Genomic DNA, 25,900 nt, shown 5'->3' on the forward strand with positions numbered 1-25,900 from the left:
GAGGGTTTTTATTAAGAAAGGATGCTGAATTTTGTCAAATGCTTTTTCTGCATTGACAGGATCATATGGCTCTTATCTTCTCTTTTATTAATGTGATGTATCACACTGATTGATTTGCGAATGTTGAACCAGCCCTGCAGCCCAGGAATGAATCCCACTTGACCATGGTGAATAATTCTTTTTATATGCTGTTGAATTTGATTTGGTAGTATCTTGTTGAGAATGTTTGCATCCATATTCATCAGGGATATTGGCCTATAGTTCTCTTTTTTTGCCAGGTCTCTGTCTGGCTTAGGAATCAAAGTAATGTTGGCTTCATAGAATGAGTCTGGAAGTTTTCCTTCCCTTTCTATTTTCTGGAACACCTTGAGAAGGATAGGTATTATCTCTGCTTTAAATGTCTGGTAGAATTGCCCAAGGAAGCCATCTGGTCCTGGACTCTTATTTGCTGGGGATTTTTGATAACTGATTCAATTTCTTTGCTGGTTATGAATCTGTTCAAGTTTTCTATTTCTTTCTGTTTGAGTTTGGGAGTGTGTGGGTGTTTAGGAATTTGTCCATTTCTTCCAGGTTGTCCAGTTTGTTGGCATACAATTTTTAATAGTATTCCCTGATAATTGCTTGTATTTCTGAGGGATTGGTTGTAATAATTCCATTTTCATTCATGATTTTATCTATTTGGGTCATCTCCCTTTTCTTTTTGAGAAGCCTGGCTAAAGGTTTATCAATTTTGTTTATTTTTTCAAAAAACCAACTCTTGGTTTCATTGATACGCTCTACTGTTTTTTTTAGATTCTATAGTGTTTATTTCTGCTCTGATCTTTATTATTTCTCTTCTTCTGCTGGGTTTGGGGTGTCTTTGCCATTCTGCTTCTATTTCCTTTAGGTGTGCTGTTAGATTTCCTATTTGGGATTTTTCTTGTTTCTTGAGATAGGCCTGGATTGCAATGTATTTTCCTCTCAGGACTGCCTTTGCTGCATCCCAAGAGTTTGGACTGTTGTATTTTCATTTTCATTTGTTTCCATATATTTTTAAATTTCTTCTCTAATTGCCTGGTTGACCCATTCATTCTTTAGTAGGGTGTTCTTTAACCTCCATGCTTTTGGAGATTTTCTAGACTTTTTCCTGTGGTTGATTTCAAGCTTCATAGCATTGTGGTCCGAAAGTATGTATGATATGATCTCAATTTTTGTATACTTATGAAGGGCTGTTTTGTGACCCAGTATGTGATCTATCTTGGAGAATGTTCTATGTGCACTCGAGAATAAAGTATCTTCTGTTGCTTTGGGATGCAGAGCTCTAAATATATCTGTCAAGTCCATCTGAACCAATGTATCATTCAGGGCCCTTGTTTCTTTATTGATCCTGTGTCTAGATGATCTATCCATTGATGTAAGTAGGGTATTAAAGTCCCCTGCAATTACCACATTCTTATCAATAAGCTTGCTTATGTTTGTGATTGTTTTATATATTTGGGGGCTCCCGTATTCGGCACATAGACATTTATAATTGTTAGCTCTTCCTGATGGATAGACCCTATAATTATGACATAATGCCCTTCTTCATCTCTTGTAACAGCCTTTAATTTAAAGTCTAGTTTGTCTGATAGAAGTATGGCTACTCCAGCTTTCTTTTGACTTTCAGTAGCGTGATAGATAGTTCTCCATTCCCTCACTTTCAATCTGAAGGTGTCCTCTGGTCTAAAACGAGTCTCTTGTAGACAGCAAATAGATGGGTCTTGTTTTTTTAATCCATTCTGATACCCTATGTCTTTTGGTTGGAGCATTTAGTCCATTTACATTCAGTGTTATTATAGAAAGATATGCATTTAGAGTCACTGTGATGTCTGTAGGTTTCATGCTCATAGTGATGTCTCTGGTACTTTGTGGTCCTTGCAACATTTCACTCACAGAATTCCCCCTTAGGATCTCTTGTAGGGCTGGTTTAGTGGTGATGAATTCCTTCAGTTTTTGTTTCTTTGCGAAAACCTTTATCTCTCCTTCTATTCTGAATGACAGACTTGCTGGATAAAGGATTCTTGCCTGCATATTTTTTTTTGTTCATCACATTGAAGATTTCCTGCCATTTCTTTCTGGCCTTCCAAGTTGCAGGAGGCAGGTCTGCTACTATTCTTACGTGTCTACCTTTGTAAGTTAGAGCTTGTTTATCCCTAGCTGCATTCAGAATTTTCTCTTAATCCTTGTATTTTGCCAGTTTCACGATGATGTGTCATGCAGAAGATCGATTCAAGTTATGTCTGAAGGGAGTTCTCTGTGCCTCTTGGATTTCAATGCCTTTTTCCTTCCCCAAATCAGGGAAGTTCTCAGCTATGATTTGTTCAAGTACACCTTCAGCCCCTTTCTCTCTCCCTTCTTCTTCTGGAATTCCTATGATACAGATATTGTTCCATTTGATTGCATCACTTAGTTCTCTAATTCTCCTCTCATACTCCTGGATTTTTATTATGTCTCTTTTTCTCAGCTCCCTCTTTTTCCATCATTTTATCTTCTAATTCACCTATTCTCTCCTCTGCCTCTTCAATCCGTGCTATGGCCACCTTCATTTTATTTTGCCCCTCATTTATAGCATTTTTTTAGCTCCTCATGACTATTTCTTAGTCCCTTGATCTCTGTAGCAATAGATTCTCTACTGTCCTCTATGCTTTTTTCAAGCCCAGCGATCAATCACCGGGTTCTATTCCTGAAGCCAAGACTACACTGTATGTTAACTAACTTGAATTTAAATTAAAAAAAAAATTGCAGGCATAAAGGAAATAATAGAAATGAGCACAAAAGCTACACACACAAAAAAGGCAGAAGGATCCCAACAATGGGATAATGGGTAACTGAGGGCAGAATCCTTGATCTCTAAAAGGACCACATGTGTAGAGTTTAATGCTAAATATGCCTGGTAGTCAAGAAGTACATTGATAACACAGGACAGGGAAACATCCAAATTTACCTACTTTGGCCTACTCTACTGATGCGTTAAACCGAATATGGTCACCTCACCTTACTGATATACTCTTATCTGACATTAATCATTTTCCCCCAAGTTTCAGCCCTATTTGTAATTTCCACTCCAGCAGTACATGTGTTCCTTCACCAAACCATCCCAAAACTTCCTAGGTTCGTTCCAGGGGAAAGTGCTTCAGTGATGAAACGCCAGCATCAAAAATGCGTTTGGTCCCACTCCCCATCCCCAGAGGCCTTGGATCCAGCCACAGAGCCCTGGCCTACCTCCACAGAGATGTCATCCCTTGTGGCCAAGCTCTGGCTGACAGCTGCCAGCGAGGCCTGCTCAATGTCGCGGATGCACCGGTTGATGCCATCGATGGAGTAGTCACACTCTCTCTGTCCAGGGGCCTTGTCCCTGGAAGAGACAGGGCAAGTCCAATAGTTCCTTGGGGTTCAAGTCCCACAACTTGCAGCAACACTGCTGGGGCAGGAGCCCTGTCTACCTTCTACCACATTTGATTGCTTTATTTAAGGAGTGAATCCTCAGGGCACCTGGGTGGCTCAGTCGGTTAAGCGCTGACTTAGGCTCAGGTCATGATCTCTTGGTATGTGAGTTCAAGCCCCACGTCGGGCTCTGTGCTGACAGCTAGGAGCCTGGAGCCTGCTTCAGAGTCTCTGTCTTCCTCTCTCTACCCCTCCCCTACTCAAGCTCTGTCTCTCTCTCAAAAATAAACATTAAAAAATTAAAAAAAAAAAAAGGAGTGAATCCTTGACTCTTGCTTGGAAAGGCCTCTCTGCATAGCCCATGAATTTCTTAATTTAACACTTGTGCTAACTCTGTTTCTAGTGAGAAGGATAGGATGCTGTTCCTCATTTCAGGCTGGCGACAGACAACTGCTAATCAAACAATTTTGACTTCACTGGCTTACGTGAATATTTATAAATTAATACTATAAATAATATTATAAATAAAAACCTTTGTATTATAAAAAGGTCAGTGTGATTTCCACTGTAAACATACTATACTCTCTATGTTATATACTATTTACAAAGTCCTGTGGTAGGAGTTCAAATATTTAGTGGATTGTACTTTGTGAGGCATTAAGAGAACCATGGTGCTGAATTTCAAAAGCAATCGAAAAACAAAGTATAACCAAAGGAAAAGGATGCATTCCATGCTATGGGGTATGTGGCCAACTTAGAGATGTTATATTGACTCTGGGGATTTTTCAGGTTCATTCTATTGCCAAGGAGTTCAGAGATGTCCAGAGTTACTGTGGGACCTGGAATATTCTTTTTGCCTCTTTAGCCAAATAAGGTAACCTCAAATCCTGCTAAATACATAGTGGTGTTCTCTGCCTAAGCTCCTAGGTATAGACAATGTAGTACAATGGCTAGCCCTGGGACTAGAACCATCAGGCCTGGGGGTGACTGTGAAAATACTCCTTAAGTCCTTTCTGCCTGAATTCTCTCATCAGTAAAATGTGGACAATGGCAGTGTTTACCTTTCAAGGTTATGATGATGAAATACGGTAATACAGGTAAAATGTTCAGATCTGACATACAATAAGTGTTTAAGTTAGCTATTGTGCCCAGTGCTACCACTGGTCCCAAAGAGATACACGAAAAGATGATGATAATGATCAGGTACATTGCTACGAAACCCAAGTCCCATTGGATTTATCTACTTTCTGCCCTGTTCAGATGCAGGCCCCTAGCAATTTCTAGAGTAGAAACTAACCTGATAGATGTGATGAGACTCTTGATAGAGTCAGACACGGTGTGGGAATGTCCGGCTAGCACAGACCAGGTAGGCGGGTCTTTCGGGTTGATGGCCAGTGAGCGTGCAGTGCGAATGAGGTATGATGAGCTCTCCAGCATGGTCTTGGCTGAGACCAGGATCGGTTCCTGTGCCTGGGAGCCCTGAGAGCAAACAGCAGAAGGGTCAGAGGGCAGGGTGCACAGATTAAGTGAACAAGTTGGGTCCTGGAAGGTCCCTTCTTTCCCAAGTCACTACCTGGGTTCTTCAGAAAGTGACACAGAGGTTAGGAAACCGTGAAGACTGGTTCACACAGAGCCTGAATGGTGGGGACCTGGGTCCATGTTTGCCCTTAAATATCACTTTTGAGTGTGGCACATCCCAAGAAAGAATCAGCCCTAAACTTAGGCACAGAGATTTTTCTCAATACATAAAATTAAGGCATTACCACTTAAGATGTGCATACCTTGAGTTTCATGAACTCTGGGCACGTATCATCATTGACAACAACAACAATGTCCTACAAGACAGGGCTTTTGGAGCTCTTAACTGTTCATGCTCATTCAGTGCCACATAAACTAGCCACAGACTGAAATATTACCTTTGCTGCTAAGATCCCTACCTCGGAGCTGATCTGGGCGGGAATGCTGACAAACTCGGGGTTGGATGCGAAAGCTGTCAAGTTCTCCACAGCTTCGATCAAGGGTGCAGTGGCAATGCGACACTTATTGCGGTTGTCTTCAGAGAAATCCCCATCCAGGGCCTGATGGGAGAAAACACAGAGACATTAGCCCATTGAAATGCACAAACTGCTTGTGGCCACGGTAATCATCTCCTATTGGAAGAACGTGGTTTAATGGGAATAATGAAAATGTTAGGGGAATTCCTAAATAAGTAATTGGAGAGATCACGCCATCAAGCAGAGGGACTCAATTAACAATTATAAGAAGTAAAGTTTAGTATGTAGCTCAGAAGGCACCTGACCTCAAAGTCCATCAATTTCCCACTCATATGACCTTCAAGCTGAACCATTTTCTTCCCCACTTTTCAGACTATAACCCTTGGGCTCTTTCCCTCCATTTTCACTCTAAGTCTATTCCCTCCCAAGTTATAAAAACACTTTACATTGTATAGCACTTTCAACTTTTTCTAACTTTTACCTGAATACCCCTGAGAGAATGATGGAGGTAGGGGTTCTATATCTGCCATTTTGAAATGAGCAAAATGGAATCCAATGAGAAGGAATGGACCAGAACTACCTCCAACAACATCGGCAAATCTCACTAACATATATTTACAGGGGCCAGTTGCAAAAATGTACTTACTGTATGATTCCATTTGTGCAAGCACAAAAGAGGTTAAACTAATGTAAGGTGTTAGCAATCAAGTGACCCTTCACAGCAGGTGAGACTAAGGAGCACAGAGGGCTTCTGTAGGCTGGCCAAGTTCTGTCTTGATCTGGCTATAGCTCCCTACGTGTATTCAACTTAAGTTCACTGAACTCTGTACCTACAATATGTGTTTTCTTTCTATCCATCTTATGCTTCAAGAGCTTTTTTAAAAAAATAGTAGCAGGTAACACAGTGGCAGTGACTCATCAGTCACACTGCTGATTAATGGCCCAGATGAGAAGAATCCAGGAATGTAGTTTGTGATCCGTGATAGGCTGCCTGATAAAGGGTTAACACTTGAATTTGAGGTTCTCCAAACCTAGACCCTACCTTCTGAAGAACAAGACTGTTAGAAAGCCTGTGATCCAGTGAGAGTATCCCTTCTTCTAGGCAAAGGGTTACTTTTGAAAAGGCAGTTATACTTGTAGAAGAACGTAAATTTCTCCATTAGATGGCCAATTAAACTTTTAATTCAACTGTGATGAGCAATATATAAAAGCCAATTTGGACAATTAGTGCACAAAAAAACAGAGGCACCAGCATTATGAAGCAAACCAGATCTGAGATGAGAGCGTTTCTATTTTTCAGGAAGGCAAGAGTAGACAGGCACGTACGCGATAAAGGCTATTTCTGAATAACAGCTACATTCCAATCAAGCCCTGGCTGCTGGGGACAATAATTACGCATCCACCATGCTAACATTTTCAGAAGAATTCCCGTGAGCCCTGCTAATTTACCATCATCACTAATACCATGCATGCCTTGCCTCTGCTCATCCATAGGCAATGACCCCTATTCTAACCTCACCAATTCTGCCAATCTTCCAGACCCAAGAGCAACCCTATGTGCTTGCTCACATCTCTGGCTCACATATATGGCCTCTGTTCTAACTGCCACTCGTGTGCTCAGTCAATGTGGAGTTAGCACTGGTGACCTGCATGGTGTCTTGTTACTCTCGTCTTGTTACACTATCAACACCATTGACTCCTTGAGTCAGGCCCCGCCAGCCTTCAGAGCAATGAGGATACGCTGGGAGGCAGGGCGGGTATTACACAGCAGGAACCGGGGCAGGAGTGGCCCCAGCACAGGCAAGCAGCATAACAGTCAGATGGCAGAAGTGGTCTTCGGTGTCAAAGGAACTCAAATCCCAGCCACACCAGTGGCCAATGCCACCGCCTTCAGCTGGGATGATGTGGCTTCTAGCTCAATGGAAGATGCCAAGCCTCCCCTCAGTGATGCTCATGCCTCCTGTTCTTACCTCCCCACACTTTTCCCCACCCCTTTTCTACCTCCCACAATCGTCTCAGCCTGTTAGGAAGGCAGACATCCGATCAAGCCAGCAACCTTTCTTTACTTGAACTTGTTATTCAAAATGCAAAGATGATTAGCCGAGGTAAATCCCAAGAAGCAGTTTTCTAATTGTGCAGTTTCATAAACTGTACCAAGAGGTGAAGAAAGGACATATATTTTTTGAGCCTGGACAATAAAATCACACATCACGCAGCCCACTGCTATTCATGGGACAGGACCTTGAATAATGTGGAACGGTGGGCCAAGCTACGTCAACCACTTTTTTTTTCATTTTCAAAAAGGAAAAGCTAGGGGCATCTCAGTGGCTCAGTTGGTTGAGCCTCTGACTTCGGCTCAGGTCATGATCTCGTGGTTCATGAGTTGGAGCCCCACACTGGGCTCGCAGCTGTCAGCGCTGAGCAGGCTTCTTCAGATGCTCTGTCCTCCTCGCTCTCCCTCTGCCCCTCCCCCCACTCGGACTCTCTCAAAATAAATAAAACATTAAAAAAAAAAAAAAGGAAAAGCTATTTCCGCTGGAGGTAGCACTTAGCGTCAGAAAGGATGGTTTACACAGATATTATGTCATTTCTGAATGCCTCTTCCACTCTGGGGATGGCTGAGCCACGCAAGTAACCTGAATATGCAAATCTGCTCACTGGTGAAATTTTAAGCAGACGTGACAGTTTTCGTGTAGACATTCCATGTCACAGAATGTCTAGTACCCCAATCGCAACAATGAAGGGGGTGAAGTCACCGAGTCAAATGCCTAGGCCCCATCAGGACAAGGACACTCTTGACCCCTGGGCCAGCTCCTCTGAATGTTCTCTTAGCAAAATCTCACAGGAGTCTGGGAGACCTCATTCCTGCACGTGTACCGGAATCAAACATTCACGGACTTTAGGGGGTTGGGAGGGACCTTAAGACCTTAAAGATTTGGGACCTTAATCACAAATCCCTAATGTTCTAGATGATAAAACCAACACCCAGAGACTGGCATGCTATCCAGGCTCAGGCCTCAAATGACAGCCTGTGACATCTGCCTCCCTTTTCTCCTGAGCTTGGACAAAGGCAATAAGGAGGAAGAGAAACCCACGAAGTTTTTCCCTTTTTCTTCTGAAAACAAAACGAAACGAAACACAACGAAACCTACTTTACCAATCCAAACATAAAGATGAGCAACAAGATCAACATCGATTAATGAGAGCTTGATCGGGCATCTTTGGTACACCCTGGAAATGCTTCATCGCAAAACCCGAGCTTCAACTCCGCTGTCAGACTCAAGGCCACGCTTTCACTTCTCAGAAGAGTAAAAGCTGTCGTACAACTTCTACCTGGCACCGAAACCTGAGCGACTGCACATTTAAAACAGCATTCCATTCCACATCTGTGATTTAAGACTAGGTAATGAGCTGAATGAAGAAAGACAAGCAGCTGACCTCTGTGGGGTGACCAATGGAAAGACAGCGACCGTGGGGAGGGGGTCTGTGTGCTTCTAACGTGTCTGGCATTTAGAGCAACCTGCCAGGGAGGAGGGTGCGGATAATTTATTCTTGCTGAGCCAAGCTTTGGGATTTTAAAGAACGCCCTTGGTAGCAGTTTAAGATTCCCGGAGGCACACATTCTTAGGGTGCTGACAACCCATCACAAAGGTCTGTTCCCTGGTCTTCAGTGTCTCTCTGGCTGGGTCCCCCTCCTTTCTTTGTGCCTATAGAGATGCGGCAACTGGGATTTAGGGTTGGCCACATTGTCACGGTGAGAAGAAAAAGAGAAGCACTAGGAGGCCTAAAACAGAGCAAAATGCAGCTACCAGGGCAGCTGTTTTAAACTTTTAGGGAATTAAATATTCATTTTTTTTGCCGTCTGATAGGATTCTTAACCCTTCCTTAAAATAGGAAATCCACATTCAGTATATAGTGTGGTGAGCTGCAGTGAAATGACCATGACCATTTTCCTCTGAGTAAATTAAAAACAAGGCTCATTGTCCCTGGCCAATCCTGCCCCGTCCCCCCAGGGGGAATTGCAAAACCAAGCACATTTCAGCCAGTTGAGGGGCATTAGGTTCATTTCTGTTCCTTGTGCACTGCTACTGGATCCCAGGGAGCTCACAGAGGCGAGGCCTTCGTCTTCCCCACCTAACGATCCCGCCGTACCCTCCTCTGATGTTCCTGCACAGGCCTATCTTTCAGGCCATCACAAGAGCTCATTTGCCGCCGGGAATTGCAAAGAGGGTTGGACACCGTGAGGGGAATCTGAAAAGAACAGGAGATCTTAGCAGAGATGCTTTATACAGAGATAGGTCAGGACTTAATACCAGGAGGAGACAGAAAAGAAAGGTTCCCAGGAATTTCTATAGAACAGTTTCCTTCCTTTTTTCCCTCCTGTGGTCCGTCTAAATATAGTCTGTTTTCTAATGATCAGAAAATGGCCAAGCTTAACTGAAGTCAGTTAATCATACAGCAAGCACCGATGATGTCACTCCCTTCAACTCGATTGCTGTCTTTCATCCTGCCACCCCCAGTTTGCACATAAGGAGTGTAAACACACCAAGATGTTTCTTCCCAGGTTAGGCTGGATTTGAACAGGATGCTGGGGTGAGAGCAGGATCGAGAGCGGAAAGAGCAGGGGCTCCAGGTCTGGGCTGCAATTCCCATCTGCCACTTACTGGCTGGGTCACCTTGGGTAAGTCACTTAACCTGCTAGCTCCTAGTGTCCTGATTGTAAAATGGGGGTGACAAGCACAAGGGATTTGTATGAATTGATGAGTAATACACACAAAACACTTGAAACAGGCTTTGTACAAAGCAAGCAGCTAAAAATGTAAGCTTTCTTAGTTTCTATGAACTATGATGGTAATTAAGGTAAGCTGCCGCCCGGATCCCAGGGGCACCTGGTCATGGCTTTAATTTGTTTCCAACCTATCTCATTATTGTCTTCAAATACGCAGGCTCTTTGTTTAGACAGCTAAGAAACTGCTGACAGGGCTAAGTGCCCCCTGCTCTCCCCCGCCAGCTTGCTATGTGTTCTCCCCTTTGCTTCTGGCTGGCTCAGCTTGTGGATGGACTTCTCCATGTTATTAAAGTGGCTCTGCGTAGTGCTAGAAAAATGAGGGGCGTGGTACCCTATCCTCTGGAGAGGACAGGGGAAAGTCCCATTACTCCTGGGCTTGCCCGACAACAAAGCAGGTGACCCTCCCTCAATGAATGTGACAATCTTTAAGTAAATATTAAGCCTCCAGTGGCTTCCCCAACCTCCTATGGGGGTTGCTCACCTTCCACAACAGCCACCTTTGGAGGTTTGGATCTAGGGGGCGAGGTCCTGGGCTCTTTGCCTGTGGTCTGCTGTTCAGCTGTGGTTCTTTTCCCCACAAGGTCAGCTGCCAGCGGCAGCTTGGTCCCCGCTCAGGGAAGACAGGATTTGTGACTTGATCACCCACCTAGAAATACTAGAGGCCAGCCGCTGCAATTCCTTCCTCACAAGGGCCCCTGCCCCTGCTCCTCCCCCAGCCAGTCCATGGCCTTTAACACAAAGATGAACTTGATAGAAACATGGGACGTTCTATTTTAAAAATCAAGTACTCCATTTCAAGCATTTAAACAACTTTAAACAGAATAGAGATCAAAGGATAGATTAAACTGAATTTTTAAAGTGACTTCCCACAATTTCCCATTCCCTTCTCCTCTCCACCTTCTCTCTAGGCCCCAATAGATGTACCAAAAATGGTATACCCTGTACCAGAAATTCCCTGCAGCAAATGAGCTCAAAACCACCCTACATTAGCACACTGTTTGAGTAAACCCAAGGTATTTGCTACCCAAGCATAGTGCCAACAAATCCCTCACAGCCAACCTCTTCCCGATTTCTGCCCCTAAGCTTCCCATGTACAGAATTTGGAGCCGCCCTCCCCCATTATCCAAGAAGGTTAGCTGAGACCAAGGCTGTTGGTTTTTCATGATAAGTATCTCCATTAGTAAAGGACTCCTCCTTAGTGATTTGAATCAGGAGTGAAGCTTCACTAGACACAAGCTTTAGGGGACAAAGAGCTTAAATCCTGCAAAGATCTTTTCCGTCGGCAACAGGTGACACAGGGGTCACGAAGGTCTCAGCTCCGAAACCTACCTTGATGGTCTTCACCAGGTTGGCAGTGCTGTTGGCGACTTCCTTGGCTGACTGGACAAAGTGCCTCTTGGCCACTGGGTTGGCTGTCTTGGATGAGGCGATACGACAGGCGTTGCACAGGGCCGAGGTGTGCTTGGCGACAATTGTGGCCGCGGACAGAACCTGCAAAGTGTGGAGCTGGGTTGGGGCATCCCATGCTCAGTGCCAAGGAGTCCACCCTGGTCTGGAGCCCTGGATTCCTCTTCAGCTCCCATATCTGTGTAACTCCAACATGTGCGTCTAGCTCCACCGCCCCCAAGTCACTCCAAGAAAGCAGGGGACAAGAATTACTAAGCAAGAGAGAACGAACAAAAGGAAAGGAAGTGATGCTTCCTTACTGGGAGAGGGCTGGACTCCAGAGAGTCTTAAAGGAGATGCAGGCAGCTATGATTCATGACCCTTGGCCAGCCAAGAGGCAAATGGTCCAGGATCTAGGCCAGTGCTGCCCAACACGAGGAGAATGTGAACGACACGTGAAATTTTAAATTTTCTGGTAGCCTCATTAAAATAAGCAAAAGGGTGCCTGGGTGGCTCAGTTGGTTGAGTGCTGACTACGGCTCAGGTCATGATCTCAAAGTTCACGAGTTCGAGTCCCGATTCGGGCTTTGTGCTAATGGCTCAGAGCCTGGAGTCTGCTTCAGATTCTGTGTCTCCCTCTCTCTCTGCCCCTCCCCCACTCACACTCTCTCTCAAAAATAAACATAAAAAAATTAAAATAAGTAGAGAAAACCAAGAGAAATTTATTTCGGTCGCTTATTTAACTTGATAGAGGCACAATATTTCATTTCACCAGGTAATCGATTTAAGAATTTGAGATTTTACAATCTTGTCATACCAAGTTTCAAGCTCCAGTGTGTATTTTACACTTACAGCCCACCACAACTTGGACTGGCCACGTTGCGAGTGCTTAATGGCCACAAGCAGCGCGTGGCCACCACACTGGAGCCCAGGTCTAGAGGAGGAAAATAAACATCAAGGTGTAATACCTCCTTCTTCATGCACAGGTGGACTGTGGGCACCTGATTAAGGGGTCTGGGCCGGGCATCTTCCAGGCTCCACCCCCAACCCCAATGGCTCTTGTGAGTCACCCGATCCACTTGGCTGAGTTTGGTAACACATCTTTGACCTTTATTGGACAGGTTGGGAGGTTAGGTGCCCTGATGCATTCCACGCCAGCTCTCAGGCCTGCTATAGGTCAGAGGACCCTTCTATTGCCTCCTGAATGTAGGTCCTTCTCCAGCCTCAACTAGGCCTGTCTCAGGGTTCACAGTGGCTGTGGGACTCTCAGGCTGGCTCGGGGGGCCCTACAGGCCAGGCCTTGTTTCTTCAGCACACGCAGCTTGAGTAAGTGAACAGGACTCCATGACACTTGAGTAAGGAGTGTTGCATGTATGGTCTAGTCCTAAAATGCCTCTGTGGGTCCTTAGTGTACTTTGGATTTGGATTCTGGCTCAGTACCACCGTCTCTGTGAAGTGAACCTTGACAGCCCCTCCGAGTTCATCCCCTGTTCCCCCGTGCATCCCTGGTGCTGTCATCACACCCCGACCATCCCATCTTCCAAACTTTATCCAGAAGAGTGGGTGCCAGGGCAGAGGGGATCAGGTCCTCGTGTTGACCCCTAGTGCTGAGCACAGAACGAGCACTCCACCTACGTCCTCTGACCGGAATGAAATCATGAGACTCCTGATGACTCTCTCAGTGATTACTTCACTCCTCCTGCCTCCAGTACCTCGTTTCAAAGCACTGACACACTGGCACACTCACCACATTTTGCAATATCCCCCTACCCCCTCACGCTCCTGAGTTGTTATTGGCAGTGCTGAGTTTACCTGACTTTGCGAGCTCCGAGAGAACAGTATTCTTTACTCGTTTCTCACAGTCTCCTACCCACCTAGGACAGCTTAAGGACTCACAGACCTCACACCCACGCCCCGTGGTTACCTGTGACGGGCTGCTGCCGGGGTCCACCAGGTTCTGGCATGCCATCTGGATGGCCTGGTTGGCCCTGGCAAACTGGATGGGGTCCACAAGGCCCTGGTGGCCCGCCTGGCTGTTTGGATCAGAGATGCCCACCAGGTATGCAGCCTGGAAATGGAGGGGGAAACCACAGCTCAGACTGTCTGTGCTCCTACATGAGCCTGTAGGGGACGACGGCCTGGCAATGCAAATGTAGCATTCTCAGGGGCTCCTTAGTGCACAGTGGTCAGGGTAATCTCATCAGTGAGGGTTTAAGGATACATGGGCCGATGGTGGCAGGAGTCTTCTGTAGGCTTCTAGGAACGAAACCTCTCTGCGCCTAAGAAAGCCTAAAGAAGCTTTTCTATGGGTCATGAACAAGGATGAAGGCAGCCCTGTGTGCTGCTGGTAGCCATCTTATGAGCCTAAGGGCACCCAGTCTGTGTCGTGTGAAGTTGACTCTTTGACTGGAAGATGGGAGAAGCACAAGAAAGTGGGTGTAGACCAAAGGCATGAAGCTGCTAGGTCACTCAACCCTGGAGCCTGTCCTGCACAGAAGTTTCTGGTCTCACAGCCTAATGCATCCTTAGTGTTTAGGCTCGTATTTCCAATAGTAAGTAAGGAGAATGCGCAGGATGGCTCAAGAGGGCAAAAAAACCCAAAACCAAACAAACAAAAAAAGGCAGTATTTGCTCTCTAAGAGGACAAGAGGCTCTAAGAGAAGGTCTTCTCTTTAAAACCCTTTGGATGGGTTAGTCAAATCACAGGCAGACAATGAATCTGTGAGCGGGAATTTTAACCTTAAGTCATTTCCTGTGAGATTTGAGGGGCAAGATAATTTCATCCCCCAAACTAGGGAATATTTCCCTTTGGTTCAGTAAAATCTTTCAGGCTCAAGGTAATTGTCAAGAGACAAATCCTTCAAGGTAAATGCTGACAATTTTTGAAGCTTCAGTCACATGAGCCCAATAATTATCAGAGATGCACAGGACAGTTGAACAAAAGCAAGGAACATGCCCGATCACATCTTGGCAGGATGGTATCTAATTTTTTTCTCCCTCTGATCCTAAAAAGAGCATGACTAAGATTTTTGCATTTTTAAAGCTTCAGAGAGAATGTGAATTATGTAATACCCATTTGTTTTCTCCTCATAACAACTCATCTGTAAAAATGGTCTTCAACACACACACACACACACACACACACACACACACACACACACACACACACACAAATCTGGCCTCTGAACCCTTATGCTGGGTCTGCAGTGTTCAGGGTCTCACTGTCCTTGCCAGGCTGCTCTGTTCCTGGGGGGGTAACTGGCTGATGTTTTGTCTAAATGCCCCAGCCATCACAGGAACCTCCGCCCTTACCATGGTTTCTATGATGGTGGTTGGAGAAGGAGCTGTGGCTGGAGCCCCCCCATGCCCCACTCTCCACAGGGATCTGGTACTCCCCTGCAGCTGGAGCTCCCCCATTCTCACCCCCCCCACCCCCCCACCCCAGACATCTGATATTCCCGGTATCCACAATGTACCATGGGACACAAGCAAAGGACATAGGCCTTAAGGCTAGAAGGCCTGCATCATAGGGCCTGGGGGCCAGTCCCTTACCTGGGCTGCAGCCTCTGTCAACCCACAGAGGGCCTTGGACGCAATCCCCACACACTCCCCAAAGGCAGGGAGGTCCCCGGTCTTGGCGTTCTGTGAAATCCCTGCCATCGACTCGCCCAGAACCTACAAAACAACCAACCAGTGATACTCTCTGAGCTTAACATTCAAGGCCACTTCATTGACAGTATTTGCCATTATTTTTCTTTATTCACATTAAGAGGAGATTTAAGAGAATTCTATCATTTCTGTTCCATACAGAGAAGTGAATAATGAAAGTATGAACCTTTCATCTAAAAGTTACCTACATCTCAAAGAGACATAGTTAGAACACACGAATCAATAAAGTAAAATCTATATAGGGCATGCCACGAGTTAGTGGTCTAAACTGAGAACTGCTGGCTCCCAGAATATAAAAATCAGATATGTAAACTGTAGGTAGTCACACCCAGGAAGCAGAAGACATACTCTAGGTAATATTATTTACTTACTTATTGACAGCAAAATTTAAATATGCTTTTGTTAAAAAGTACACACACACACACACACACACACATACACACACACACACACATGGGTGATCTGAACACTAAGACTATTTCCTAATTTTTTAAGTATTTCCCCTTATTCTGAAAATCATTGATGTATTTTTTTCCCAGAGGTCTTTAAAATAACAGATAAAAGGGAATTTAATATTTAAAATCTAACCCAGAAAGGTCAAGCATCCTACAGAAAGTCACATAGAAGGCACATGGGCAGAGGCAGGACACCTGCCCCATATCTGGTGTTCTGTCTTCTCTGGGCCTCATCATGCCCCATGAGGACAGGTCCTAGTCTACTTTCCAGAGTCACAGATGGTGGAATGAAAAAAAAAAAAAAAAAAAAAGAAATTCCCTAAAAATGCTTCGATATACCAAACAGTCCAGTTTACATAAAGACTTGCAAAACAAAGAAGTTAGAAGGTATTGTTATGTGAGTTATTTTCCTTTCCATAACCCTGTATCTCTCTTTAAGGAAGAGTTTCTTTGGCTCAAGGTATATAAAACATATGCAGCCTGCCTAGGAAATCCATAATCCCATAAAGGATACTGGATGGAGCAAATTCTAGTCTCAACCCAATGCACAGCAAGCCAGTCCTGACATCACAACACAGATGTGTCCCCATGTCCCCAGAGCTAACATAAGACTGATGTAGACAAACACACACTTGTGCTCCAAGCACGAACTTGGCATTGCCAGCTGCTCATTATCTGTTTCTCTCACTTGTATTTCATTGTAATGTGGTTTTGAAGCATTCTTAACAACTCTGGTATTACCATCACAAGTTAGTGTTTCTCAACCTTTTAAGCCATCATTACTGGTCCACGGAGAAGTCTATTTAGCCTCCCCACCCGCAACTGCCACCCATATCCAAATAAATACTAAGAAATAAGATTCTGTTGAGCAAGGTTAAGGTTTAGCAGGGGGTGGGGACACAAACGACTGTATTATTTAGATGTTCCATTCCTCCTACCTCCCCCACAAAACTCCGAGTTTTTCAGTCCCCTTAAGAATGCATGCCATGAATGGATGGCAAAAAGAACACACAAGAGGGTCTCATAAAAGCCAAGGTTAACTGACAGGCTTTCCCCTGCAAGTTGGTCCCAAATGAAAGAAATCTATGATTCGACTCACCATAAGACTCATCCACGATATGGTCTAATCATTGTATCTCAAAGTGTTATTGTGGGCCGCATTGGCAGGGACCTGGGGACTCGTCAGAAATGCACAATCTCAGCCCCACCTCAGATCTACTGAATCAGAAACTCGGGGGTAAGGTCCAGTAATCTGTGTTTAACAAGACCCTTAGGTGATTCTGAGGCACAGCCAAGTTTAAGAAGCATTTGAGCAAAGGGCTTCATGGTGAGGCTTCATGATGATGTAGTCACACAGAGTGGCTGCAGGCAGATACATACAAAACCATCTAGATTTTTCCCCACAATGAGGAGGAATGTTAACAGCACAGACAGCCTTACCTTGGAGTTTTCCATCACACTCTCAATGCAGTCAAAGTAAGAGAGGTCACTAACAGGTTCATTAGGATTGTCCAACATCCCCTTGACAGTCTACAGAAGGAAAACACAACTTCAAAAGCAAGCCAGTGTTACAGAATAAGAGAAATCCAACATCATATGAACTAACAACTTCCCCTCCCTACAGAGAATTCTGGTCATGATCACTCATGTCTCCAGATTCTTGAAAGGAATTTAAAGAGTTTTATCTGTGACTTCAGATTTTCCGCTGGCAACAAAAACATAGACGGCAAGGAGGAGGATGTCTCAGGTTAGCTTCGACAGAGAGGAGAGTCTCCTGTTCACACATTTGGAGGAGAATCATGGTATCCACAAAAGGGAGAGATTTTTTTCTTAAGAAAATCTAAAAGCTAATGCACGACAATAGTCAATTAGCACAATTTCTCTGCTGAATAATTCCAAGGAGTTTAAATTTCAAGGACACGTTAACTCATTTCTACTTCATGAGGAGAACCCTTAGTTTTCAGTTCTGGAAGCTTTTCATGAGTAGGCATGAAAGGTAACCCTTCCAAACTGTCCACTGAGATGGTTCACTTATTTTTAATTCACAAAATATAGAAAATATTCACTCCTGTTGAGGTATCCATCAAGGAGCCGGGTATGGGGCTTGCTCCTTTGTCTCCAGTCCAGTGAAAATCTTCGCTAGCTCTCAGATTGTAATTATCCCCGACACATACGAGGGAATTTTCCAGGGGAGGCGAGTCTGGGGATGTAGCCACCCAGCCTCCTCTCCAGTGAGGGAGAATGTACATTAGAACCCAGCAGCCTTTGCGGGCACAGCCAACAAAGACACCGTCGTTGAGTTACCAAGGATTGGGGACGTCATGGTGGGAACTGCTGAGTTACTAAGTTAAAGATCTCAGGAAAGAGGGCAGCATAAAGAAGTTCATTTCATTCAAGATCCTCCTCCCACTCTTCACACAATAAAAACTGTTTTAGTCACAGCAACCCTGAAAGAGTCCTAATTTTGGCAACCAAGGATACAGTGAAAGGACAGAGTATTTGCATCTGGGCCCACAGATCTTAGACCCAGCTCACATATCCTATCTGTGGATGTGAACAGACCAGGATAGGGCAGTAATCTACTCAATGTAGGGAACAGCCTCCACTGTTTTCAGAATGTTTTAGGCCAGTGGTAACAAGCCTCTTCTCACCTCCAGCTGTGCACCCTGGCCTATAGTCCCCAGCAGACTGGGCCTCGATCAAACCATGCAGAAGCATGGTGGGTGTTCCCATGCTAATCATCCAGAAAACTAAAGGTACATGGGGTACAACCAACTCCTATCTATTGAGTTATCTCTTTGGCTGTTTCAATATAACGTGCGCTGCTTAGGACTGCTTTACATACAAGTAGGCACGTTGATTTTCCGTTTACCCACATACATGCTACAGGCAGACATGAATTCTCCATTATAAATAAACCCTGAGCCTGAATATAAATTGAAGAGCACCCACACTGTGTTCTGGGCCACTAGGGGTCCCGCCATCGCCTTGATCCTATAATAGGTGTTACTTCTGGGTTTCCACTCATGTGCCCCCTACAGTGACTAACATAAAATGAATGGGAAAGTCATTTTTACTCAAAAAGAACATCTATCCAAGTTTCTCCCACCTGCCCCAGAGTAACAACTCCAAAACTTTTCAGGTGGAAAGTGCCCATCTTCAGCCTGCACCCAGGCCTCTTCCTATTTGAAATAGAGAATCCTTGAACAAATTAACCCTCATCCTAGTGGAAAAAGGGGAAGCAGAAATGATACTCCTACCAAATCTAATTTTGATTCCTTCCCACTCGGACTGAAACTCTGGCCCCAATAGTCTTCTAAGAAGGATATAGGGCAAGAACAGAGGAGAAGAAACTGACCCTTTCCAGAAAGGACAGAGAGCCACACACTCTTAAATCCCCAGCAGCCTTCACAGGGACTTACCTCGAGCTCCCGCAGGGCATTATCACATTCTTTCTGGCCAGGAGCTTGCTGGGTGCACAGCGTGATCAGCTGATTGATGCTCTCTGTCACAGCTCTGGGACAGAAACAGATAAAGGGTTTTGTTTTGTTCTGTGAATACCAACATTTCCCCAACACTGTTTTCTGGTTCACCAAAAATACAAGTAAATCACTGTCAAGGATGGGGTCCCAGGAGCCTCGGTGGCTCAGTCAGTTAAGTGTCTGACTTCGGCTCAGGTAGTGATCTCTCATGGTTTGTGGTTTTGAGCTCTGCGTCAGGCTCTGTGCTGACAGCTCAGAGCCTGGAGCCTGCTTTGGATTCTGTGTCTCTCTTTCTGCCCCTCCCCTGCTCAGGCTCTCTCTCTCTCCCCAAAATTAGTCAACATTCAAAAAAATTAAAGGATGGGGTCTCCATGCGGGCTCTTCTACAAGGCTCTGAATGACCAAAATAAACCACAACCAGGGAAGATAGAATGAGTGCCCCCACTCTGCCTGTAATTATTCATTTGATTTCCCTTTAAAGGGTACTAATAGTTATTTTAAGAAAGTAGGACTATCTTTTAACATATTCACAGGAAAGAATTTACAACCAAGTTGCAAATAGCAAAGAAATCATATTAACACTGTTTTAAAATATCCTTCATTAGCAGCCCATAAGGAATAAGATGATCTGAGCTAGGCTATTTGGGATAGTCTTTGTATCATTTGGAAGGTTTTATGTATCTTAAAACGTAGCGGGCATATAGTAAACTGTGCTTATAATTTTAAAATCTCTTCTTTCCATGAAATTCTACAAGATTTGCTACTTCCTAGAAGCTATCCCCAAATTATTGTTTAAAATAGCTCTTTTCTTTAACATTAACAGGAATTAAAGACTCGTGTGATTTTACACGTGTTTCTATTCTTCTTAGAACTTCAGAGGCAGCTCAGAGTTTTTTCTATATTGGCAAAGATTCCACCTCTCCCGGGCAGCCTATGCTTACCTCCTGCCGAGGTTAGGCCATGGATCATTTACAAAGACACAGTCCATTTTAATTTTTTAATAAGGTGTGAAATATGGGTCCACGTTCTTTTTCTGTGAGGGTGAGGGTGGCTTATGCAAGTCGAATTATTTCAGCACCCTTCACTGAAAATGGCTGTTCTTTCTGCATGGCCTTGCTTTTCTAATTTTGTGGACAATCCCTGGGCCTTATTTATGTGAGTCTACCTCTGGACCCTATTTCATTGACCTATGTGTCTAACCCTTTGCCAAAAGCACAATGTTTTTATCCTAAGTAAGTCTTAAAATTGAATAGCCTGTGTTTTAGACACGAGAAAAACAGAGATGGGAGAGACTTCGCTAGGGGGATGCTACAAGGAGCAAAAACACTCAAACCCATGCCTATCTGCCTCCAAAGTCAGATCCACAACCATTTTTTTCCGTAGGATCATCACTGGTCTACACTCCGGCAGGCCCTCAATTCTCTTCATAGTTACTAACCACTGCAGCTAACTGGCAACTTAAAACAAACAAAAACAAAACAGCACACTTGCTGTTCATCATTAACGCGGCCTAATATAAAAGATGTCTCATTTTATTAAATTGGCTTTGCAGCTTCCCACAGAATATCGCATTTGATGGACGATGATGTTGCCAATGCACAAAGGCAATCAGCTTAATTATTTGATGAGGAGATACTGCTTTGAATTTTAAATTTAGCTAGGGTGGATGGGAAGAGGAAAAAAACATTCCTGAACTCACAAAGGAATCCCAAAATAGTCTTTGTACGATGAACTCTAGCAATTCATTTATGTGGGGGGCAAGGTGTTTAATTAAGGTGTTGTAAGGAAGCAGCTGTGTTCTCCATGGTGCAAAGCCAACACAGAAACAACCGGGAGCAGGACAATCTAATTCTGGGCATCTTGGAGGGTGTGGTCCATGACGCCTTCTCTAGATGGGTCTCTCAGGGATCCAACGCCATGTTCCATGTGGCAGGCTTCAAGACATACTTCTGAGTGGACAGGTGGGCATGCAGGAGCATAACAAAGGGTACAGAATGCCCTTGACTGTGATGACATGATCATGTGGAGGATATTTCTACGTATCACACAAGCTTTCCATTTAGCTTATTTCTTTCCCTGTTTCCTGTTTATCTGCCTTTTTTTTTTTTTAACCTAGTCTTCACATAAAGATTTTTTCCATTAAAAACTGTTGACGATTGATGAATCCAAAGAATACAGAGCTGTTTATTGTCCTATTGTTTTGACTATTTTTCAGATGTGAAAAATTTTCAAGTAAAAACTTGGGGTCAAAAAACACCAAGAGACCAAAGGTTTGTGATTGGATAATCCATACAGGTGCAGCACAGCACTGAGGTCTGAATGGTCCATGGCTAAGAAGCATGGTTTAGGTATTGTTTTTCCCAATTTTAGTCTGGATTAAAGAGTCCAATAATAAAATGAGTGGCCCAGAGGCAAACGGTTACACAGATTTGACAGTGATAAATAGTATTTGTAGGTTTCAAATTATAGCAGTGAGTTATAAGATCAAAGAATTGGAGGCACCCCAAATATGCAATGATAAAGGACTGACTCAATAAATGTATAGTCTACAAGAGAAATCTGGGTGCCCATTAAAGGTCATAATGTATAGGCCTAACCTGTAGTTTTTGTAATCTTTTTATGCAATTAAAAAAATGATTAAAGCTACACAGTTTTTTTTTAAATACAAAAAAGTTAAATAGCCAAAATTCCACCATCTAGAAGTAGTGAGTGTTTCCTTGTATTTTGTTCTTTATCTAGGCATATCTAGCCATTCTCAGTTTTAGAAAAAAACTGAAATCCATAACCTCAGATGTTAAGACTCTCTAACCTACACATTGTTTAGTGTTTAGAGATACTGAATTGATTCAACTAGTTTGGGAGTTCTGGAGGGAAATTTTATTATTACTTTTTTCATGTTTATTTTAGTTCTGATAGAGAAAGATAGCAAAAGCGTGAGTGGGGGAGGGGCAGAGAGAGAGGGAGACACAGAATCTGAAGCAGGCTCCAGGCTCTGAGCTGTCAGCACAGAGCTTGATGCAGGGCTCGAACCCATGAACCAAGAGATCATGACCTGAGCCGAAGTCGCAGGCTCAAACGACTGAGCCACCCAGGCAGCCCGGAAATTTTAAACAGATATGGAGATGTGCCAGCAGTAAGAAAGACAATCGACCAATTTGTGCTTTTGATGATCTGTTAAGCACAAATCATCTAATAAGGAGCTTGGCTGGGAAAAGAGCAACATCAGACATTTCCCTTCCTTAAGCGACAGTGTCCTTAAGAAGGTGAGAAAGAGCCCCTAAATTCCACCTGTGCATATTCCCTGGTCCTGCTCTGCATAAGGCATGAGAATTAAAAAAAATAACAATGTAGTTTGTCTCTCTAGGAAACCAAGGTGATTGCAATCCGGTTGGAGAGGCAGGATAATGAACAGATAAGGCACAAAGAAGGTGAGCCAAAGGAAGCAGGGATGGGGATAGCACGTCAGACAGGATCCTGAACCTCCCAGAGGCCAGATACACTCTGGGCTCGCAGGCAGCACTGACAGAGGACACAGGTTCTTCAAGTAAGGGAGAGCTCCAGGGAGGCCACAGCAATCGGAGAAGTCAGGCCTGAGTGAGATCCGGATTTGGAAAAAGGAAACAGAACATTCTGGAGGAGACCAACACACGGCCTAGTTTATATTTTCCTATTTCATAGTGTGGAAGTGCTGCTTGCTGGGTGATCCTTTTTCACTGTGTCTGGAGACAGGAGGAAGCCTGCCTGGCAGGAACCTCAAAACAAAGGGCAGCCCAGGAAGAGGAATCACTCACAAAGTTCTAAGAAACCCTCAGGGGACAGGAAAACAGCTGAAAGACTGGCTGGGTCCCAAAGCTGGCAGTGGTGGGCGTAAAGTTTTCTCAGCTGGGAGTTGTCCTGGCCAGGGTGACTGTGGTGTGAGCAGTGATAGAGGGGAGGTGCTTAGAGGTATGATGTTCCCCCCACCTTTTGCAACTGCAACCTGGTTTTCCCTTTCTTTGGCTAAGTTCAGGGAGCATCAGACCAGCCCCTGGTCAGGGAAAAAGCTGACGAATGATTGACAAAGGGTTTCCAGCTCTACCCAATTCATCAGAGGAGAGTCTGAGCTCACCAACTATACAGGAAGAAGATAAACAAACTGGGCACTGAACAGAAAAGGACTTCATCCCCACTAAGCGTCAAAAACCAAAGGACTGGGCTCCTCAAATGCACCTGGGCTCTGATGCAGAATGGAGAACAAAGGAAAAGGTCATACTCAACTGCTCTTCCAGAGAAGAAAGAGTCTGGAGACCATAACGAATACAGGATTCAAGGTTGCTGACCCAGGAGCAGGACAGGGCTGAGTTGGTCCAGGTCTGGGTCCTCACAATGGCATCTTTGGGGCTACTGTGTCATCCACATGACACACAGGCAGGGCTTGGTGTCTCAAGAATAGGGAGGGCAGTGGCAATAAGATATGTGGTTCTTAACTCCAAGGGCACTTACATGCAGGGTTGTTGCCAAGTCCAGATGGAAGGGGGTGAGCATGCTGTGTGTGTGTGTGCCCTCTGCTCTAACTCTACCAGGGCCATCCCGGTTGTATTCACGGTGTGAGCCCAGCATCCAAGGCTGGACCTAGCCCATAGCAGGCATCTGGGAAAAATCTGCTAGCTGAATGAATGAATGAATGAATGAATGCATGCACCCCAGCTGTGCAGAGCTTTACCTCCAAAAGGGAGCTTGCCTGACTCAGGAAATCTGGCAGGAAGTTTCCACTGGGAAACCTCAAGGAGCACAGCTTCCCAACATGTGCCACAAAGCCAAGGACAATGTGCCAGCACAATCATTTCACGTGATGGTTTTAAAGCACGTACTTGGCTATGAAACCATCAGGCTGGGAACTCCCTGTCAACGCTGAAAGCCAGGACAGAGGCAAGGAAAGCTTTATCACCTGGTCTCCGGGGCCCTTCCTCAATGTCACCACCAGGGGGCCTTCAGACCCACAGAGCCAGGACAGCAGCAATATTCCTTGAGGGCCTGGGTTTCCTTCCTTATCTGGCTTTCAATTTACACTCTCCCCTTCTTCCCATAATTTAGGAAAGTGAACAGCGCGTTCTAAGTTGGAAACTATAATTTTGAAACGACGCAAAAAATTGAAGATAATGAAAAACGTCTGAGTTCGGATACCTGGAAACATCAGTTGCCTTATCCAAAGGGTCTTTGTAGGAAAAAGAGGAATCAAGAGAGGGTTTTATATGAGAAACAGCTGCTCAACAGAGGAGCCATCACTCCTTCCTTTCTCATCCCCTGCCTTCGGAGGGCACTCACTCACTGGCACAGTCACAAAGCCTAAGATGGAGGTGGGGAGAGGGGAGGGTTTTTTTCCCACTCCTAGTGGCTCTCACTATAGTTTGAAGCTAAAGTATATACACCTAAGGATAAGTGTTTTCAAGGGAAATTCTCTAAAATTATCTAATTGCCTCACCATCTGCCAAAAAAAAAAAAAAAAAAGCACTACAAGCCAAGAGAGGACAAGACAGGTTTTAACCATTATCACCAAGATACCTTAATACTGAGAATGGACAAGAACCTAAGGATGATGTAGCACATACCCCCATTTTGCAGATGGGAAAGTTTAGGCAGGTTGAGCACTCCAGCCAATGTAACCAAGCGTGCCAAACATTCGAGCCTGGACTAGAATTCAGCTCTGACTCTGAACTTAGCTTGAAGAGACAGGCACTGAGCACCCAGGAGAAAGACATGAAAAAAACCAATAAGCAAGCAAAGTCAAGTTTAAAAAGAAAAACTGAGAAGCAGAATTCAAGCTATGCATTTTAAGAATCACTAATCTTCGGGGCGCCTGGGTGGCTTAGTCGGTTAAGTGTCTGACTTTGGCTCAGGTCATGATCTCGCGGTTCATGAGTTCAAGCCCCACGGCGGGCTCTGTGCTGACAGCTCAGAGCCTGGAGCCTGTTTCAGATTCTGTGTCTCCCTCTCTCTCTCTGACCCTCCCCTGTTCATGCTCTGTCTCTCTCTGTCTCAAAAATAAACGTTTAAAAAAAAAAAAAGAAAAGAATCACTAATCTTCACATTTTGAAAAGGCTTCCAATTATGCTATATATTCTAGTTGCCCACATCTCATCTGTTCCTGCTGTTAGCTTTCCTATGTATCAAGTTATGTCAAGGAATGCTACGAAAACATGCATGCCTACAGGACCAGAGAAACATGCAACACCCTACTCTCTTGGTTCAGGAAAATGAGTGTGGGTTTGCTTACACAAAATCTGCCTGGGCTGTCACTGCACTTTCTCCACGTACCAGCATTCAATCACCCGTTAGGGAGCCACAGTGGCCGTAGAACAGATGTTGTATTGTATTAACCGCTTCCTCGGGTGAAAACAACGGGAAAGCAGGACACGGACAACATCCCGAACTCAGGCTCACGTTTTAATATTTCTCCCCAAACAATTTACTCCCACCCCTACCCCATTCATCCTAAACTGGAGCCCTTCTGCAAGTGACAAACAGATTATGTTTAAATCCATCTAATTAACATCAATGCCAGGCACATAGTAAGCGCTCAAGAAATGTTGAAGGCGTCGTTGGCTGTTGTGGGCTTTTTGTACTTTGCAATATTTTCTCATTTTTTTTTCCAGTGGGCATATATTACATTCATAATCCCAAAGATATGACACTACTTTAAAAATGTCTATTTAAGCCATCATGTTTATAAATCAATGGGGGCCT

General features: G+C 44.4%; 1 protein-coding gene across 3 annotated transcripts in view; it reads right to left on the reverse strand.

The window, feature by feature from the left end:
• Window positions 1-25,900, reverse strand: part of TLN2 (talin 2) — a 435,350-nt gene that overhangs the window by 84,637 nt on the left and 324,813 nt on the right. For all 3 annotated transcript variants that reach the window (XM_042941831.1, XM_042941832.1, XM_042941833.1), the window contains 8 exons: window positions 19,118-19,211; window positions 17,136-17,225; window positions 15,124-15,246; window positions 13,496-13,639; window positions 11,515-11,676; window positions 5,340-5,480; window positions 4,700-4,881; window positions 3,241-3,373 (listed from right to left, as the gene is read on the reverse strand). In XM_042941831.1, coding sequence (XP_042797765.1) covers window positions 3,241-3,373; window positions 4,700-4,881; window positions 5,340-5,480; window positions 11,515-11,676; window positions 13,496-13,639; window positions 15,124-15,246; window positions 17,136-17,225; window positions 19,118-19,211 — 1,069 coding nt within the window. The remainder of the gene's footprint in view (window positions 1-3,240; window positions 3,374-4,699; window positions 4,882-5,339; window positions 5,481-11,514; window positions 11,677-13,495; window positions 13,640-15,123; window positions 15,247-17,135; window positions 17,226-19,117; window positions 19,212-25,900) is intronic.

Source organism: Panthera leo, chromosome B3 (assembly GCF_018350215.1).
Source record: "Panthera leo isolate Ple1 chromosome B3, P.leo_Ple1_pat1.1, whole genome shotgun sequence".
NCBI classification, from domain to species: Eukaryota; Metazoa; Chordata; class Mammalia; order Carnivora; family Felidae; genus Panthera; species Panthera leo.